General features: G+C 44.4%; 2 protein-coding genes across 2 annotated transcripts in view; one reads left to right on the top strand and one right to left on the bottom strand.

Moving 5' to 3' along the window:
* ACMSD (aminocarboxymuconate semialdehyde decarboxylase) overlaps positions 1-5,286 on the bottom strand; it is a gene marked incomplete at both ends in the record, with an annotated part of 67,103 nt that extends 61,817 nt beyond the window's left edge. The window contains 2 exon segments of the mRNA XM_081342086.1: positions 5,073-5,186; positions 5,188-5,286. Coding sequence (XP_081198212.1) covers positions 5,073-5,186; positions 5,188-5,286 — 213 coding nt within the window.
* TMEM163 (transmembrane protein 163) overlaps positions 5,277-19,835 on the top strand; it is a gene marked incomplete at both ends in the record, with an annotated part of 104,235 nt that continues 89,676 nt past the window's right edge. The window contains 2 exons of the mRNA XM_081342096.1: positions 5,277-5,445; positions 8,786-8,905. Of these exons, the coding sequence (XP_081198222.1) occupies positions 5,277-5,445; positions 8,786-8,905 (289 nt within the window). The remainder of the gene's footprint in view (positions 5,446-8,785; positions 8,906-19,835) is intronic.

Here is a 19,835-nt window from a genome sequence, read left to right as displayed (position 1 = left end):
TCAATCTACATCATAAGAAAACAGAACTCTTGGAAACTGTTTCTTCCAACAGGAATTTTTATTAAAAGAGAAATTGACTGAAGGCATGCTAGACAGGATCTGAGGGATCCCACCACCATTCAATGTTTTAAAGTGTTTTCAAGCAGCCCACCCACCCTGCAGTTCTTCAGTTCACCCTCTGAGCTGTCGTCTGAGGCATCCACTGGACGTGCGGTGTAGGCTGGAGTTCCTTCCGCGTGTTGAGCAGAGGTTGGGGATTCCACAGTCTCTATCACTTTAATGGCGGATTCTTTTGGCTTCGCTGGGGACTTCCCAGATTTGCTGGCCGGTGATCTGTCTGGGTTGTGCTGGGGGGGCTTTCGAGTGGCATTCATGGCCCAATGCCCCTCTCTCTCACATTTGAAACAGCCCGTTGGCTTCTTGACCATAGCTGGTGGCTTCGCTGCTTGTGCATCGGCTTGGGTGGTGAGCGGCTCCATTGTTTTCCTCGGCGGTGCCTCTTCAGTAGGTCGATCTCTGCTTCCTTTGCCAGGATGTACCATTTGTCAAGTTGGTGTGGGTCCCCTCGGGGTAGGCATGCGTCATATATGTCATAATTTAGGCTGTCTTTGAAATGGCTAAGGAGAATGTCTTCCGGCCAGTTTAGCTGCTGGCAATGGCCCGGAATTCTTGAGTATATTCGACTACTGGGCATCTGCCTTGCCTCATTGTTTTGATTCTTTCATGGGCTTTGCGATCAGCAATGGGGTCCTCAAATCACCTTCTCAGAGAGGACATGAAATGGTTGAAGTCGTTGAGCTCTGGGGCATCGGAGTCATGCAAATTCACCACCCAGTCTGCAGCTGGTCCATCCAGAGCAGATTGCACGATCCGGATATGGGCTTTGTCGCTGGGGATGTGCCGGCCATATTCTTGCATGTAGTTGAGGGCTTGGGTTAGGAAAAACCCCAAGTGTGTCGGCTCCCCCTTGAATTTTGCATCCAGTGGCAGGAGTCTTTGAATGGATCGGTGCCTTTGTCGTCGGTGGTATTGTCTTCCATTCCGATCACCATCTGTGGTTCGGTGGGGAGTGGGGGCTGCTGAAATGGTTGCTACTGGATCAGTGGATGTCCCCGGGACTGCAGGTTCCAATTCCCCCTCAGTGTCTCTCCAGCTGCAGCTCTGGGTGCTAGTGAGGCCGTGGGGCTCAGAACTCTCCTCCCCATGGGAGCCGAGGGTTCTTTTCATCAGGTCGATAGCTTTCTCTAGGATCCAGTTCGAGTGCTATGCCCAACTTCCTCTTCGCTTACGTGCAGGGATTTTTCCATCTCCTGCTTCCATTCTGGTTGGTTGGGCCCCTGTCTCAGGGTCACCTTTCTTGATTTCTTTTCCCACTTGCTTTTCTTTCCAATGCCCATTGACCACTGAGGTTTGTGGTTACGCATCTCCACCACCTCTTCCCCTGAGGAGTATGACATTTCAGATCCCGACAGATGGCAGTTTTTCAGTTGGGGAAATGGCTCCCTCTCCGGGAGAGTTTCTTCTTTCCCTGCCTCGTTGTCTGACATTGTATTTTTTGCAAAGTCTCCCGGCAAGGTTCTCCCTTCCAGGTTGACTATTATTGCAGATCCTGCTTAATGTAAGGATCCACTTCAATCTAGATCTTAAGAAAACAGAACTCTTGGAGACAGTTTCTTCCAACAGGAATTTTTATTAAGAGAAATTGACTGAAGGCATGCTAGACAGGATCTGAGGGATCCCCCTCCATTCAATGTTTTAAAGTGTTTCCAAGCAGCCCCACCACCCCGCAGTTCTTCCAGGCGATTCAAACCAGCAGATTTCTAGGTGTCAACTTCAGGAAAGATAACATCAGTCTGGCTCTGTCAGCACGATCATTCAATCCTCTTATTACCCTGATTCCAGGTGTTGCATCTTTCCCCCTCTCCTTTTTCCTCTTATTACCCTGATTCCAGGTGTTGCATCTTTCCCCCTCTCCTTTTCCCTCGCTATCGGTAAAGAGAAGAGCTTCAGAGGAGCATAGGATGAAAGGCAGATGGCCACATTGTTATGGTTAGCAGACCCGAAGGGAATCAACAAAAGGTCACTTTGTAGTGAATACAGGAAATGAAAATAGTAAAACCCCATGCATACCCTCTCCCCTTTTTTTAGTATGACAGAATCCAAGAGATAGTAAGGATTGGTTTTAAATCAGAGAAGATAGATAGAAATGAAATATAACTGGATTCTGACAAACACTCCTAAATGACTTCTACAAAAGCCCAACTCTCTCTCATTAATGGAAATGCTGACTGTACAGGCAAGTACATCCTTGTTCTAAAAGCACAAGATGTGTTTGAGCTATCAAGTTTATTTTTAAGCTCATTTTTTAAACTGCTAATAATGGCTAATAATTATTCAGAAACACAGATTTTCAGAGGGCAGATTTTCAATCTTGCTAAGAGATGAAGATGTCAATCCTGTTCTTTACCTTGAAGTAAGTTTCAGCAAACCAGAGTCAGCTTCCCATAATATAGTAACTACAAAGGAGTCAAAAGGACTTGAATCTAATATGCATCATCATCATCATCATGCAGGTTATGAGTAAAATTATGGGTATACATGACCATGGTTAATTTAAATAATCTCAATTAACCTAAGATACATAAGCCAACTATGTAACATGGATTTGAACAATGTGTTACCTAATATCCAGTTGACTACTTCGTGGTTCATTCATTCAAACATACCCTGTTTCTTGTGTCTATGTAATGAAAAAATTAACGTTAGCATATTGTTCAGTGTCTTATAAATGCAAGCAATTGGATTATTGCAACAAACCATGATTCAACTAACTTACTTTAATACAGGTAAGCCTGTTGTGCAAACAAAGTTCATGTAACTTTATGAAAAACTGTCTCTTTCCATTTTCCTCACTCAGGGCTTTACTATTATTCTAAGATTTTCAGAGTTTCCTCCAAAAGGATCCTGCTTATCTTTGCAAGTAGCAAAGAAGAAAAATTTTATTAGATAACACCATTTCCTGGAGTATAGCTCTCAGCTGCCCTTGGGTGTGGCTTAGATTGAGAAGTCAGAAAGAAACCTGAAAGCAGGAAGGGTAAGCCACATCAATACTGTTGCCAAGGAAAATGCATTAAAATGCCCACAAAGCCCTCTGGAATGAGGTTCTCCCCAAGATCCAAATGGCCCCCACTTTGTTGTTGTTTAGAAAAGCTGTGAAGTCCTGGCTCTTCACCCAGACCTTCAGCATGGGAGACTGAGACCCTTTGAATTTGCTTCATTCCATCTGGCCTGTTGTGTTTATTATCTTTCATTGATTTTATTGTAATTTCTTCATGACTTGTTGTGAGCTACCCAGAATTGTTGGGAGCTGGATGGCCTACAAGTTTAATAATAATAGTAATGATGATGATGATCATTCAAACTTGAATCAAGGGAAATATTACATTTATAGTTATTTTTGGATAAAATAAAAGCCCAATAATTTCAGTAAAGTTCATTCCCCAAGAAATGGGGGTTGGATGGTAAAGTCAGAATAGTATGTGTGTGTGTGGGGAACCTAGCTAATTATATTGATTTAGTTCAGTGGCCCCAACCTTTTGGGCACCAGGAACTAGTTCCATGGAGAGAGGTTTTCGGTGGACCAGAGGGGGCGTGGTTTTGTGTGGTGCCTGCATCCCATGGATGGAACCTAGCTTGTTTGTATGGCCCAGTTTCTGGCATGCTGCAGCCCCGTGCTGCTCCATGTACCAGGGCTTGGGGACCCTGATTTAGTTAATCCTAAATCAGTAAACTACAGCTTAATGACTAGTTATCAAAATGGGATACAATATTTTGAATACACACAATGAAGCAGAACGGTTCTAAATGAGCGTCTGGGATAACAGAACCCATCGCTCTTATACTTATCATTGCTTTGGTTGGAGTATGCACTGACTTCTTACAAAGGTGTAGGTTGCCTTAAGTTTTACTACTCGTGTCTTTTCATTGAGCTGCATCCTTTTTGCATGCACTCTGACACCAAAGAAGTCCATGTAGAAGATGGAGACTGTAGACTACAGTCCAAAACATTACCATTCTTCTTCTTTTCCTATTCAAGCCCCTGGCAATAGCTGGATGGGTTTCACTAACCAATCTGACTCCACTAACCAAAATGAAGATGGACCAGTTGCAGGTTCAGCCTTCCCTCCTTCTGTTAAATCTCTAGCTGTGAAAAGATAGGTTCTGCATTTGAGGTTGTGAGTCTAATACATTTAAGGAGCTACCGGGTGTGTTAAACTAGAGGATTTGGAGCTCTCAACATTTGCAGAGTTGCACTGGAAGTTCATTCCTTATTCCAGCATAATCACCTGGTGCTTTGGAAGAAAAGTCAGCTGGGCTGCCTTAACTGGGAGGACGCCGTCATTGGGAATGGGGCAGCATATAAATTTAATATATTGAGGGTATAGCAGAGTGGGGAAACTGGGACAACTGCTAGTATTACTTTGGTCCCAATGTGGGGTCCTTGGTGTTCTCTGAGCTGGGTGGTTGTTATGCAGATGTTTCATTACCCAAAAACTTGGGTAATGAAATGTCTGCATGAAAACCACAAAGCTCCGAGAGCACCAAGGACCCCCTCATTTCAACCCTGAGTTATAAATATTCCCCCTCGCGTTGGTGCCAACGTCATCCAACCTTACGGGTCTTCGGGAGCGTTTCAGCCAAGGTGCGATAACCTTCGCTTACTACCGCTAGTTAAGAAGCCGAGGGGGAAAACTCCGAACTAAGGCATTTCCAAAGTGGGGAGGGCTGCGGCACGCGGCCGGTCCCAGCAATTCCCTTTAATGTCCAGCTTTTCAGGGAGTTGGGCGCGTGGGGCCAACAGCTTCCGATTGGGAGGCGTGGAGGAGGGCGTGGCGGCGTGCGCCAGGCAGGAGCTCTGCACCGAGCGAGGCTCTTCTGGAGTTAGGACATCCCCCCCCCGCCTTCCCAAATCTCCTGCGCCCCTCAGCCCGGGAAGAGTTTGCACGCTCCGCGGCCGCCTCGCCAAGGGGAGGAGGAGCTCCGCGGCCAAGCGGATTGCTGGCGGCTTCCACCTGCGGTTGACTGGCGAGGCAGAGCGGCGGCCGGGGGAAAGCTAGGCGAGAGGCAGTTCGCCCGCCTCTCCGTTCGTCCGTCCGTCCGTCCGGTTCTAAGTGTTTCCTCTCTCCCTCCCCCGCGCTCTTTCTCCTCCTCCTCCTCCTCCTGGCGCCACCGCCTTCTTTCGTTGCTCCGCTTCCCATCTTCTCGCTCAGCTAACCATGGAGGCATTTCCAGTCGGGGACGAGCTGGGTAGCACCCCAGAACCCACCATTTTGCAGCCTCCCGGCACCGCTCCCACGCCGGCTTATCCGGCCCTCGAGCTGCAACAAGGCGAGCACCTGCGCGTCGGGGAGGACGTCCAATTCAGCGAAGAGGTGGAAGATAGAGGTGAGCCCTTCGGTCCGGGGACGCCGCCCGCCGCCGCCTCGTCCCAGGTCCAAGCCTGCGGCGCCCGTTGCCCCACCCACCCCTCACTCACTCACCCACCCACCCACCCTTTCTCCGCTTCTTTTTTTCTCGCCTCTCCCGGCGTTCGAGCCCTGCTTAAGTTGCCGCTTTTCCCCCCAAAGCCCTGTGGCGCGCGGCGCGCATTCTCCCCGGCGACTTCTGAGGGAGCCCCGCTTGGTTGATTGATTGATTGGCGCTTCTCCACAGAAGAGAGCCCCCCCTCCCCTTTCCCCCACCCCCTCTCCCAATTGAGTTTCTGTAGTCGGCGCCTTGTCCGGCCCTCCCCTGATTTCCGCTTCGCTTCAGAGCCGCTTCAGCGAAGCCCCACACAGCCCTCCTCAACTCTTCCCGCCGACGGCCGGCGCGCGCCCTCCTTTGCGCAGAGCTACATTTTGCTTAGGTCGCTTGGTCGCCCCCCCCCCCCGAGGGATGCCTTCCTCCTGCGGCTCGTCCTCGGTTAACGATTGCCTGGCCTGGGACTCGCTCGGGTCCGCGCCGTCCTTTACTTCCAAAACCCTATGACCTTTCACCCCCCCTCCTCAAAATCTCCATCTCTCTGGCCCAATTCGCCCCTCCCCTCCTCACTAGCCTCGCTTTGCCCACTCCCGTCCTGGCTGGCGTTCCTGAGGCGCTGTGTTAACGCTGCTGTTAAGACGAGTTTAGGCGACAAGAAATCGTTTTAGGGGAGTCCCTGAGACCCCACGCCGTCTTCACCTGTAAACACACCGACCTGAGGGCCTCCGTTGACTTCTCCCTCCTAAACAAAAAAAAAAAAACCGTTTTCCCGTCTAGGCAGCTGGAGTTGGTTCCTGCATATCTTCCTGATTCCCCCCCCTTCCCCTTATTTGAAAATATGCAGAAAAGCATCTACCAGGATAGAAAAATAAAAACATCACATGCCACCCAGTTTTTTTTTTAAAAAATGGGTGTGCTTGAAGGCTAGCAGGCAAAAATGCAAATCCGAATGCCTTCCCTGACTTGCAAGCAGGCAGCATCCTTCATTGCAAAGAAAGGACGCTGTGTATCCATCTTCCACCCTTCCTTACAGGGAAGGGACACTTGGTCTATTGTCTCCTGCCTGTGGTGGCACCTGCCCTGCACATGCCTATTCACTGGCTTTGCATATTCTTCCCTCCCGCTTTCTTTCAATCTCCCCCTCTCCATCTCCCACCATGGCAAGGAAGTTCCCTTTGAATCCAGACATTCCTTTGAACTTATTCCTCGCTGCTCTTTTCTTTCAGTCATTGTTTCTAATTCTTCTTTTCAATGGCTTCTTTTAGATTTGTTCCCCCCCCCCCTAATGTTCTGGCAGTAGTTAGTTCCATTGTGTAAAATTGAGGGTGGTGAATGAGGTGGTGTGTCAGTTTTTAAATGAAAAGTAGTTAAAATCAGGAGGTAACTTGCTTATTACTTTGGAACTCACGGGGAATGTATTAACTCTATGTAAGGTCCAATTTCAAGCGTTTGAGTCCAGGAATAGCATGGTCTTTATTTAACCAAGAATACTCCTCCCACTGTTACCTTTTGCAGTATATGCTCCTGCAGAGATTTTGTCAGATATGAGGAAGAGGAGCTAAAATGATAAAAGAGAAAATAACTGCATGTTGGGGACATAAATGTGTGTTGGAGACAAAGAATCCCCTAAGCTTATTTCTGTATTTGCTCCCAGGAAAATGTTAGAAATATTTTTTTTTATCATTAAATGTTTGCTAATTGCACTAGGCAATTGTCAGATGCTTTTCATTGGGTCCCAATACATGGAGGTTTTATACGTAGCCCATTTAGAAAGTTTAAAGTCAGTCTCTCAAGATATTATTTATAAAAATTTTCTCTCATTTGTTAGAAAACAGAGAAATTTATGCCATTAATAGAGCAAGAAATAATCAGAAAATATAAAATGTGATGTTTTATACAACATAAAGTAGTATCAATTTCATAAAGTGAGCAGAAATAAATTATAAAATTTATTTTTAAATATATATATAAAACACAATTACATCACAATACATAGTAGAATTTTATGATATAAAAACATTTAGAATTATTTAAAAAGAGAATAATTTTGTCCAGGAATTGTGGCCTTTAAATAATGTGTATTGTATTGCCTTTTGTAATTTAACTTATTTGAACCATTATTCTAGAGGAATTTTGTACACTTGCTCAGAAGTATGATGCATATAAGAAAATATTTTTTTCTGTATAGCTGGTAGGAATATCATGTTTGTATATAATTGCAAAGGTGTCTATCATATATGTCTATTTATATGCCATGGGTCTTTAAAGGATTAACAGTTGTAACTAAATAACTACTAAATCACTTTAAACTGAAAGAACTGAGTAGTGCCTATTTTACCTGGCTTAATTTAATAGATTCAGTTATTTTAGTTTCAATTAGAATGCACTGATTTTAATTAGTAAAAGTAAGCATATTAAGTTATAAAAATGGTATAGAAAGAAGGGTTGTATGTCTTCCACCCATTACAGACATTAGACTTTTATTTATAGTTTATTATCTTATGAATAGTTTTGCTTAAGGCCTTGGTTACAGAGACCTGTAGTACTTTTTATCATAGAATTCACTAATTCAGAGGGCTTTGTCTAATCCTTTGATAGTTAGTCTTGGTTTGATAAGACTATTTGTGCTTCCATGTAAGATAATGGTACTAAAGTAGGGATTTGCTTTTTATCCAGAAATTAAAATAATATTTAAGGAAAAGCCAAGAACAATTTTTCAAATGTCGTTAAATAGACAAGTTAAATTTGCAGACATAACAATAAACCTAGAACTGAAAAAATAAAATAATAAAATGGAAATAAATTCTAATATCACCTATATGTCATCTCTCTCTCTCTCTCCCCACCCCTCCCTCTCACACACACATGCACGCACAAACACAGACACACACACACAGAGCTACTTTTTAGGTTTGTGTTTTTGACTGACCAGCATCCCAAGGAAGCATTCCTTTGTGCTTTGATAGCTAATTAAGAATTGCAGTGTAAATGCAGAGGCTTAAGGATAATGTGAAGCCTTCATATATACGCAACCTCCTTTGTGATTACAATATGCTCCAGGTGGTAATTAGGCTCCTTCAGCCTTATTGAAATCTAGGCTCAGAACTGAATCAACACACCTTACTTGTAATAAAACGATTGATTGGCCTCTACTGTAAGATTCAAATACACAGAGGGCATACCTGGTAGATTCTGTACGAATCCAGTTATAATTGGTGGCAAAGAGAAGACTAAAGCAATAGATATACGTTTTGTTTCTTATCAGGTTTACTAGAAAGCAGTACAAGATTAAAACCTCATGAAGCTCAAAACTACAGAAAGAAAGCATTGTGGGTTTCGTGGGCCTCCATTATTGTTACGCTGGCTCTGGCAGTGGCTGCTTTTAGTAAGTATTGAACCACTTTCTCATCTTTAGACTGCATGCACAATATGATACTGCTGAAATTACATAGAAAAAGCTGCCTGTTCTCATTTTTTTTCTGGAAAAGACATAATTGCTGAAAGTTAAAAGAAAGACTAGATCTTGATGTTTTTTTAACTTGTATGGATACATACGGGTTTGCATTTTTTAGTGGAGAAAAGTGTTATATGGCTTGTCTCTTTTTTAAACAAAAGGAGTTCCTTAACTTAAGTATTCCACAGAGATGCAAAAATAATAGCATATGCAAAGGTGGAATAATTATTGCAGCATAACAGCTAGTTAATATTTGAACTGCAGCCTATCATTTTGATAGGATTATATCTTTCTTGAGGTAACTTTAATGATGCGTGGGTGGATATGATTTTCTGCTTTAGGCTATTTGTTAATATTCCATTGAATGTATTATTATTTTTTGTCAATTTGCCTTTGCGGACTCCAAAACTGAATGTAGCTTTTAAAAAGATCAGATGAAGGAAGGAGGGTTATTTCATTTAAAAAGAAAGTAAATAGCTCGGCACAATGGGAAAACGTTGCACACTTGCTACCATGAATAATACAAAACGATCTTGAATTTGATAGAGTGAGCTTAGAGATGCAAAATTTTACAATGGTTACAAAAATCAATTCCATTTTTTTATTTGAAGTGCCAGAATATTTATTCTATTCTATTTCACTATAAAAACAGAATGAAAAAGACAAAGATTTGTGTGAGATAGTGAAAATACAATCTTAATGTGAGTAAGGCAAGCTGGATGCCTCTGCAGCATATGTTCCTGTGCTAATCTGCAGCAGTGGGCTATTGCTGAAAGTTGGTGTCAGCTCCCAAGGGGGGTTATTAGTCTTTGGCCAAATGGGCTCTGCAGAATTTAGCATATATTACTTGGAATAATTTGTATGGAAAACACACACACACACACACACACACACACACGGTGTATATATTTTTGAAAGGAAGAGAGGGAGGAAATATAAATGCAGAACTCATCTGTAAATCAAAATACAGCCTCTGTAGATTTGTTCTATGTCACTGATAAAATTTGCTACCTAGAAACTGGGTCAGTTCTCAAACCAGAGCTGTGGCTAGGATAGCAGTCTATGGCATTTTAGGCAAAAGGATTAGTGGAATTTTTTTTTTCAGAGATCTTTCCCCTTTTCTTTTAATCTGGCAAGATGTAATATCACTAACATTACAGTGTGTGTTCTAGATATGCTAACAATCCTGTTGCAGCATTTGCTTGAAGTATGTAAAGATGAAATCACTGGAGTTTAATTCTTAACTTTGAATAAATTTGCTAATTTGCATTAAAAGTTTGGGATAAAAGTTTCTAAGCATCACTTGGTATTACTATATTGAAATGTGCTAGTAACAAGGACTTACATTGAAAGGGGAGAGCAAATTATGTCTGAAACTGAAGTGCCACATCCTGGGAACTGAGAAGAATAAAGCCAAGATTTTTAGAATTCTGGTTATTGCTTATATCCTTAGCCAAATTCTTCAAAATTGTAGTTTATATTCACAGACTTGATAATTGGTCCACTGCAACTTTTTTTCATCACTTGGAGACATCTCATTTTTTAAAAACCGAAGCTCAGAATCTCTCTTAGCAACATGAACAGAATTAGTGCAATGCAACGCAGCCCTAGGCATTCTGTTGAGAAGTAACCACCACTGTATTCAATGGAAGTAAGTTCCAAATATTTCAATATTTGTTGGATAAAGGGTAAACTTCTTGTTCAAAGTTGACAATGCAAGAAAAGGCTAATGACCTCCAGAATTAATTTCCTGTGTTTTTATAATGTTATGTAGGAGTGACCTTGGGAGTCTGTTAGAAGAGATGCTGTTTAGGGAATGTTCAGAGAAGGGAGGGTGAGGTAGAAACTGCAGCTGCATGACATTTGCAGGGAAAGAACCTCAGAAAGCATCCTTTCTAAACTATCAGGCTGTAAAAAGAGTGTGGGGGGTTTCTGCTTTCAGATTTGCAAGATTCTGTTAATGCAACCTTACAATAAAGTGGAATTCACTCATCTCCTCTGGTTTCCTATCTCTGGTGTATGCAACATAGCATACACATGTGACAGCTACTGAAGGAAGCGCGGAGCTGGACAGCTCCGGGCAGGAACAGCGTTCCGCGGGAAAGCAGGATTTAAAGGGACAGCATTTGGCGGGAGAGCCGGATTTAAAGAGATTGGCTGACCCGCCGGCGGGAAGCAGGGGTTTAACTCTATTGGCCAGGTATAAAGGTGGATTGGTACCCTTTGTTCCCCCATTCTGGACCACGTTTTCCTCCTAATAAAGTCATGGTACGCTAGAAGTCTGAGTCTCTTTGATCCTTGAACCCGACACAGCATTGGCAATGAGGATGGGATGCTGTTCCGAAGGGCGGTAGGACACCCCGTCTGGCAGGGAGTCGTCGCCTGAAGCGGAACAGGATTGATTGGATCGCTCGAGATGTCTTAGGACGGTTAGGCTCCCATGGCTCAGGTCGGTCAAGCCCCCTTGGCACCAGTCAGTTTAGCTCCCGTTTTCAATAGCACCCAGCCCGAAGAATGGGAAGCGCTCGTGAGGCAGCTAGAGTTTTATTTCATAGTAAACCGCATCACTGAGGACAGGATAAAGGTGGCCTCCCTACTCAGCACATGCGGAAAGGACATTTATAAAGTGGCAGTGGGACTGTGTTCGCTCACGGCCATTGGGGAGGTGAAGTACGATGACCTCATGGACAAACTGAATCAGTATTTTAACCCGCATATGTCGGAAATGGCATGGACGTTCGAGTTTGTAAAGAGGAACCAGCTGCCGGGTGAATCGGGGTCGGCATTCATGGCTGCAGTCTGACAGGTGGCTCGCCTTTGCAACTTTGACAATTTAGAAAGGAGGTTGCGGGACAGAATCGTCTTCAGCCTCAGGGACCGAAAATTGAGGCAGAAGCTGCTGGCCAGACCAGGTCTGACTCTCAAGCAAGTACAGGAGGAAGTACTGGCCTGGGAGTTAGCTGAGAAGCCAGAGATGACTGAGACCAACCGAGGCAATCAGGGCATCACCGTCCATCAGACGCACGGGGCTGGAGGAAGCAGCATGGGTGATCTGGAGATGGAGGTGGACACGCTACAGCTCAGAGCCCCCCACCCGACGGGACAGCGCGATAGCTCGAGGGGTTAATGGTCCACAGCTGCGGCCAACGGCCAGGACAGGAAATGCTCCGGTTGTAAGTGCGGCTCGACCAAGCAGAAATGTGCCGGCTGTGGGGGGAACCATCATTGATCCGCCTGCAAGTTCAGAACGGCCAAATGCCGAGCGTGTGGCAAGACGGGACACATCGCGTCCGTTTGCCTGAGCAGGAACTGGGACACGCTGCACGAGGTGGATGCTGAAGCTCACCTGGCGTCAGGTACTGGGGCTCCGAAACACATCGTGTCCATCAGCCACACAGAGGGCAGAGGGGAGGTGTGTAATACGGGGGCTCGACAACTACTCACCCCAAAAATTTAAGCTAGTGGTGCATCTCCAAGGGGTTCCCTGTAAAATGGAGCTGGACTCCGGATCCGCTGTCTCAGTCATTTCGTATGAGACCTATAAGTTAATTTGCAGCCGGAGTGGCCAGCGGGTTCCCTTGAGACCATCTAGCATCACCCTCACCGATTTTCAGAATTACCCAATACAAGTCCGGGGGGAGGCTACCTTTCCTGTGAGGTACAGGGAGTTCCAGGGGTTTTTGGACGTCCTAGTGGTCAAGAGGCAAAGGACTAGCTTGCTGGGGCTGAGCTGGTTCAAAGCGCTGGGAATTTGCATTATCGGAATTTACCAGACACAGTCCCAAGTGCAAAGCATCGAATCCGTGTGTAAGGCTTTTGCAGACGTGTTCGATGGAACGCTGGGAAAATACACAGGTCCACCAATCACATTTAAATTGAACCTCAACATACAACCCATTAAAATAAAGCCACGGAGGGTACCGTTCGCATTAAAACACAAAATTGAGCGGGAACTTGACAAGCTCGTGGCGCAGGTGGTGCTGCATCCAGTTGAGGGAGCAGAGTGGGAAACCCCCATTGTCACGCGTCTCAAAGCAAACGGTGACGTCAGAATTTGTACTGATTATAAATGCTCGATCAATAAAGCATTAAACCCACATACATACCCTGTGCCACGTTCAGCAGCATCCTTGCATCACTCCAGGGAGGCACAATCTTTGCCAAGCTAGATCTTGCTCAGGCTTACTTACAGCTCCCGGTCAGCTGCACAAACAATAGTCACCCACAAGGGGGCGTTCCGGGTAGACCAGTTGCAGTTCAGAGTTAGCGTAGCTCCAGGCATCTTTCAAGAGGTGATGGAGCATACACTAAAGGGAATACCAGGAGTCTGCCCATACTTTGACGATGTCCTTATAGCTGGGGACTCAGAGGAGGTTCTGGCAGAACGTCTGCGGGCAGTTTTGGAAAGATTCCGTGCTGCTGGCCTTAAGCTCAAGAGGGATAAGTGCAGCATTGGGGTGCCAGAGACAGAATTTTTGGGGTTTAGAATTGATGCTCAGGGAGTTCACCCTGCAGCATCTAAGGTGAAAGCAATCAAAGAGGCACCCACGCCAAAAAATAAGGTGGAGCTGCAAGCTTTCCTGGGGTTACTTAACTTTTATCACACTTTTTTACCCCACAAGGCATCTATTGCTGAACCTTTGCACAGGTTATTGGACAAGCACTCCACATGGAACTGGACCAAAACACATGATTCCAGCTTCCTGGCATTAAAAAACCTCCTGGCAAGCAATGCCACCATCACCCACTTTATAGAAACCAAGCCAATTTGCATTGCTTGTGATGCATCCCCCTATGGAGTGGGGGCTGTATTGAGCCACCTGGAAAAGGATGGCAGACAAGTCCCTATTGCTTATTACTCTAGGACATTGTCAGCGGCTGAGAGGAATTATGTACAAATAGACAAGGAAACCCTGGCAATAGTTGCTGGAGTAAAGAAATTCCACAACTATTTGTATGGTAGGGATTTCACTATTTTTACAGATCATAAACCGTTACTTGGTCTGTTCACCACAACAAGCAAACCCCACAGATCATGTCACCCAGAATGCTCCGGTGGTCCATTTTCCTTTCCGCTTACTCCTGTAAATTAGTACACAAGCTGGGCAAGGAAATGGGCCACGCTGACGGCCTAAGCAGACTGCCCTTAAACAATATGGAACCAGACCCAGCTCCTGCAGCTCAAATACTGAACATTCAGGATCTGCCAGAATGTCCTCTCAGTGCCACTGACATTGCAGCTGAAACAGCAACAGATAAAATATTAAGTAGGGTCCAAACGTGGGTGAGCACGGAGTGGCAAGACAAATCTCCTGGGCCAGAATTCACGGCATATTTCACCAGGCGGCACGAGTTGTCATCACACAGGGGCTGCCTATTGTGGGGTTGCTGGGTCATCATACCTCACACATTGAGAGACAAGGTGTTACACTCATTACATGAGGGTCACCCTGAGGTAGTGCAGATGAAGGCGTTGGCAAGAAGTTATCTGTGGTGGCCGGGCCTGGACAAGGATATTGAGAACCAGGTAGCAGGCTGCTACACCTGCCAAAGATCGCGGCCACCACAGCCCCACGCCCCAGTCCACAAATGGGAAGAAACACACACACCCTGGTCCAGGATTCACATTGACTATGCTGGGCCTTTGCACAACCAATCATTCTTGGTAGTGGTTGACAGTCATTCCAAATGGTTGGAGGTGGTACCTGTCAGTAGCATGACCACAACAGGGACAGTCCAGGTGCTCTTGGGGCTCTTTGCCACTTCCTGATGTATTGGTCTCTGATAACGGTCCACGATTTACCTCCTTGGAATTCCAGGCCTTTCTGAAGACCCATGGGATTAGACATGTCACCTCTGCTCCCTTTCACCCCTCGACTAATGGCTTGGCTGAACCCATGGTGCACACCACAAAAGACGCATTGAAGCGCATCATCCAAGGGAACTGGAAACAACGCTTGGCCAAATTTTTACTACATCAACACACCACTCCCTGCACTGCTACCGGGAAGAGCCCAGCAGAACTCCGTTGGGGATGGTGCCTCACAACCGTCTTGGACAGACTACACCCTGACAGAGTAGCAGCAGTCACAGACCACCCAAAAGTCACCAGGGAATTTTCAAAGGGAGACTCTGTGGGCAAGGAGCTACAGTTCTGGGAATGCATGGGTGCAGGGGGAAGTGGTGGAGCGAACGGGGCCACTGTCTTACATCATAGGGGTGGAGGGGGGCCTCCAGTGGAGGAGACACATTGATCAGCTCAGGCATCGAGCGCCTGAAAAAGGACCTGACAGCAACATTCAGGGGGGCCTACCTGACCCTGAGTCCACTCAGAGGGTCCAGAGGGACACAATAATCAGGGAAGTACTTCCCAATCCTCGGGGGTTGGAACAATCCCGACCCCACCAACATCTGGACCTGAGTGATGGAACTACCTCAGCTGGTGGAAGCCCTGGGAGTACACAGAACTACAGGACCCAGGTGGACCGGCAGTTCCCTTCCCCGGGAACATCACCACCTGAATTGAGGAAAATCCCCAGCCCCAGGCCAGAGGCCTTCAAAAACAACACCGAGCCTGAGGGGAAAGAACCCCTGAGGCGTTCTGGCAGGTCCCACAGGACTCCTGCCTACCTCTCAGAATATGTACAAATGTAAGGGGGCAGGGGAAGATTGTGGGAAATCAATGTGTATATAGAATGTTGAGGGGGGGGGGAAGAAGTTGGAAATGGAAATAGGGTATTGTTCTGGCTTATGGGGGAAGGGGTGTAGCGTATGCAGCATAGCATAGACATGTGACAGCTATTGAAGGAAGCGCGGAGCTGGACAGCTCCGGGCAGGAACAGCGTTCAGTGGGAAAGCAGGATTTAAAGGGACAGCGTTCGGCGGGAGAGCCGGATTTAAAGAGATTGGCTGACCCGCCGGCGGGAAGCAGGGGTTTAACTCTATTGGCCAGGTATAAAGGTGGACTGGTACCCTTTGTTCCCCCATTCTGGACCACGTTTTCCTCCTAATAAAGTCATGGCACGCTAGAAGTCTGAGTCTCTTTGATCCTCGAACCTGTCACAGCACTATCTGCTCTAACTGGGAAGGCTGACAGTTTCAGCATTGTAAAATAAAAAGCAGGCATATAGATTTAGAGGTATATGTTAAGATGCTTAATTTTAGTAGCTGGAGCAGCGCGCACACACACATATGTATATACGTATATACGTATATATGTATATATGTATGTGTGTATGTAAAATATTAAACTATGGTGCTGGAGAAGACTCCTGCGAGTCCCTTGGACTGCAAGTTGATCAAACCGGTCAGTCCTAGAGGAGGTCAACCCTGACTGCTCTTTAGAAGGCCAGATCCTGAAGTTGAAACTTAAATACTTTGAGTTTCAAAGTGAGAAGGAAGGACTCACTGGAGAAGAGCCTAATCCTGGGAAAGGTTGAGGGCAAAAGAAGAAGGGGACGACAGAGAATGAGATGGCTGGATGGAGTCACTGAAGCAGTAAGCGTGAGCTTAAATGGACTCCAGAAGATGGCAAAGGACAGGAAGGCCTGGAGGAACATTGTCCATGGGATCGTGATGGGTCGGACATGACTTCGCAGCTAACAACAAAAAAAGTAAAATATATTTATATAAAACTACAAGTTTGTGTCAGAGTCTATAACTTCATTTGGACACCGGCTGCACAATTCCCTGACAATACAGCATTCTGAGCACTGGGAAACCTACAGAATAAACTAAAGCATGTAGGAGTTCTGTAAAAGATGCAGGAAGTTTCAAATGCAATTATGCTGTAGCGGTGAACATTCCTTTTATATTTTTTATTGAAGTTTAAGATGCAAAGATAAAAAACTAATACAAACTAAGAAAAAGAAAAAAGTATAGAGATAAGGAGAGAGGAAGAAAAATATATTTAAAAAGAAAAAAAGGAAGTTGGTTCTTCATCAAGATAAGTTCTTTTTCAGTAACTTTTCACCTTCTCTAACTTTTCAACCAAATTTTCTTCATCCCATATTTTATCTTTTATCTAGGAAATAATAAAGCCTCATCATTCAATCTTAATCAGTAAAGGTTCATTAAGAGTTTTTAGAGCTTAAACAAGTAAATCAGTTTCATATTCCTTTACACAGTAACCTACCATTTTCTTTCAAAAAACAACAAAATACAACAAAAAACTTCTTCCAGTTTCTGCTCCTTGGTGGAGCAGTGGGCTAATACCTCCTTAAGTAACACCAGCTGCCTGCAATTAGTGCAGGTTCGCATCCCACCAGGCTCAAGGTTGACTCAGCCTTCCATCCTTCCGAGGTAGGTAAAATGAGAACCCAGATTGTTGGGGGCAATAAGCTGACTTTGTAATAATGCCGCTTGAGGGGAGGGGGGCGAAAGCCCTAATAAGCAGGCATATACATAGAATGAAGGCTACTGCTAAGCTTGTAAGCCGCCCTGAGTCTTCGGAGAAGGGTGGGATATAAATGGAATTAAAATAAATAAAAAATAAAATAAAACAGGGGTGTCAAACGCAATTTCATTGAGGGCCGCATCAGCATTGCGGTTGCCCTCAGGGGGCCGGGTGGGTATGGCCAGGGTGGGCATGGCCTAGGTGGGCATGGCCTACTGGGTGGGCGTGGCTAGAGTGCGTATGGCCTACTGGGTGGGCGTGGCCAGCTCTACATCGTTCGCATCAAGGGTGCCTATGGGGGCCTGGGCAGGAGTGGGACAGATCTGAGGGTCTCTGGCAGAAGGAGGGTCTCTGGGCCAGGGCCAAGGCAGTGGGGGCCGTTCCCTCACTGTTTCCAGGATGGCTTCGCAGGCCACATGAAACCACTGCGGGCCGGATCTGGCCCCCGGGCCTTGTGTTTGACATGTCTGCTCTAAAAATACAGCAACAAAAAAACCTCTTCCCATATTTTATCTATAAACAAATCTACAAAGCCTCTATTAGTTCTGGACAAGAAAAACCCATCAAAAGCTACTACAAAAATTATACATTTTAACCTTGATCAAATAACCCAACTTTATAAAATATCTTACTTTTAAAAGTCTTGATGTTATTCCTTTTAAGTAGTGTCCCAAAAGATTATTTCTTTTCATTCTTTTTTATCTCTTCTCAGAAGCTCCTTCATCTTTGTCAATATGATTTTTGCATCCTGTCAACTTTGAATCATATCAAAAAGAGCCTGATTCAGAGTTGTATCCTCTTCTCTCTCCTCTTTTAATCTCATTTTTATAGTAACAATCTTAATCAAATGTTCTGCAATATTTAGCAATATTATTGCTAAATATTCTTCCTGAGTTAAAATACTTTCTTCCATTCTGAATTAATGGGTCTTCTACTTTAATTCTAATCTTTAATTCTATATGGTCATCTTTAGTGATCAGCATTTAAGGTTTCCTCTTATCATGTTTTTTCTCTAATTCACATTTTCCCAGGGAAATATTTCTTATACTTAAATTCAAAATCTCCATATATTTTAATGGATTTTTTAAAAAAACAACACAGGAAGCATTCTTATAATTATTTCTGAATCTTATTCCAGTCAATCTGACCCCTCAGTGTTCTAATCACCCTTTTACTGCTTATTTCCAAATAAAATATTTTTCTTTAAGTACTTACATGAAACCTTTTTCACTGAGGATTGAAGGAAAAATTACCCAGTGTAATAAAATGTGTTTTTCTGAAGGTTCTTAGCATCCAAAAAGCAATTTACAAGCCATTTCTAGCGAAAGTGGTTAAAAGGGTGGACTCAGTGTCTTTTTAAAGGCTCTGAACCATGGTTTGGGCAAAGCTGATTTTCGTTACTCCCAGAGTTCTAAAACTTGCTGGCGACCACTGTTTTACAGTCTTGTCATGAGGGACATCTTTATGGAGCATTCTGGATTATCCCAGATCTCTCTCTTAATCTGGGGAGGAGTTCAGGGAAATCAATTCATTCACTGGATCCTCTTCCCACCATGGTCATTGGCTCTGCTCTTGTGGAGCTGTCTTCAGTTTGCCATTGCTCCCATAGTAGATAAGACTTTTTCCCCCCTGATCTAAATTGTATCCAAAGGAATTTCTTCAACAGAGACTAAGGATATCCATATGGACAACTGAAACAGTTTCTTACAAGTTGTGAGAGCATAAATTATTCATGGGGGTTAGGATTAGGATTCCTTTTTGTTCTTTTCAATGAAAACTTAGGGTATTTTCAGTTTGTATTTCTCTTCTCCTGTCGGCAGTTTCCATGTTTAGGCAATTAGAAAGCTGGTTGACAGCTTGCTGATAGTCACCTGTGTGATGTGATTGGTTTTTGCTGGCCTAAGAATCCTTTTAGACACCTGCTATTTATGGCACACGTTTTCTAGCACACAATTCTTTAGCTGCTGCCGTTTAGTCAAACTGCTTCTCATTCAAACTGTTCACAATGGCAAAGCAATCAAATGGCAAATCGGATCCTGTATTCTGTGATTATAACTATTGACACATAATGCTAAATTATAATGTGATTTGTTGGGCTTTGCCTCAATATGTTCTACAAACCAGCTACTATGACTTGTTTAATGAACCGTGGTTAAATTACCATGAAGTGTACAACCATTTTTCTATATATAAACCAGAGAATGATGAGGCATATTAATTTATAATGGCAAAAAGAACATTTCTCATGTTATAGCTAAATATTTAAGTTCTCCTTTTTAACCTGAGTTTGAGATTGAAAAATAAGAGTATTTCCAGTAGTAAATAGAACTATTTGTTCCTAGTTAGACATGTCAAGCTGAAACTATAAATTTAACATGAGTTCATCAGACATTCTTAACAAACCATGGCTAATAAAGGATAATTTGTCACTGGTGTTACCCACCAATTGGCTTTTCTAACTGAGAG

Source organism: Vipera berus, assembly GCF_964194415.1.
Source record: "Vipera berus genome assembly, chromosome: 1".
Lineage (NCBI taxonomy): Eukaryota > Metazoa > Chordata > Lepidosauria > Squamata > Viperidae > Vipera > Vipera berus.
This window is presented reverse-complemented; position numbering and strand designations above follow the sequence as displayed.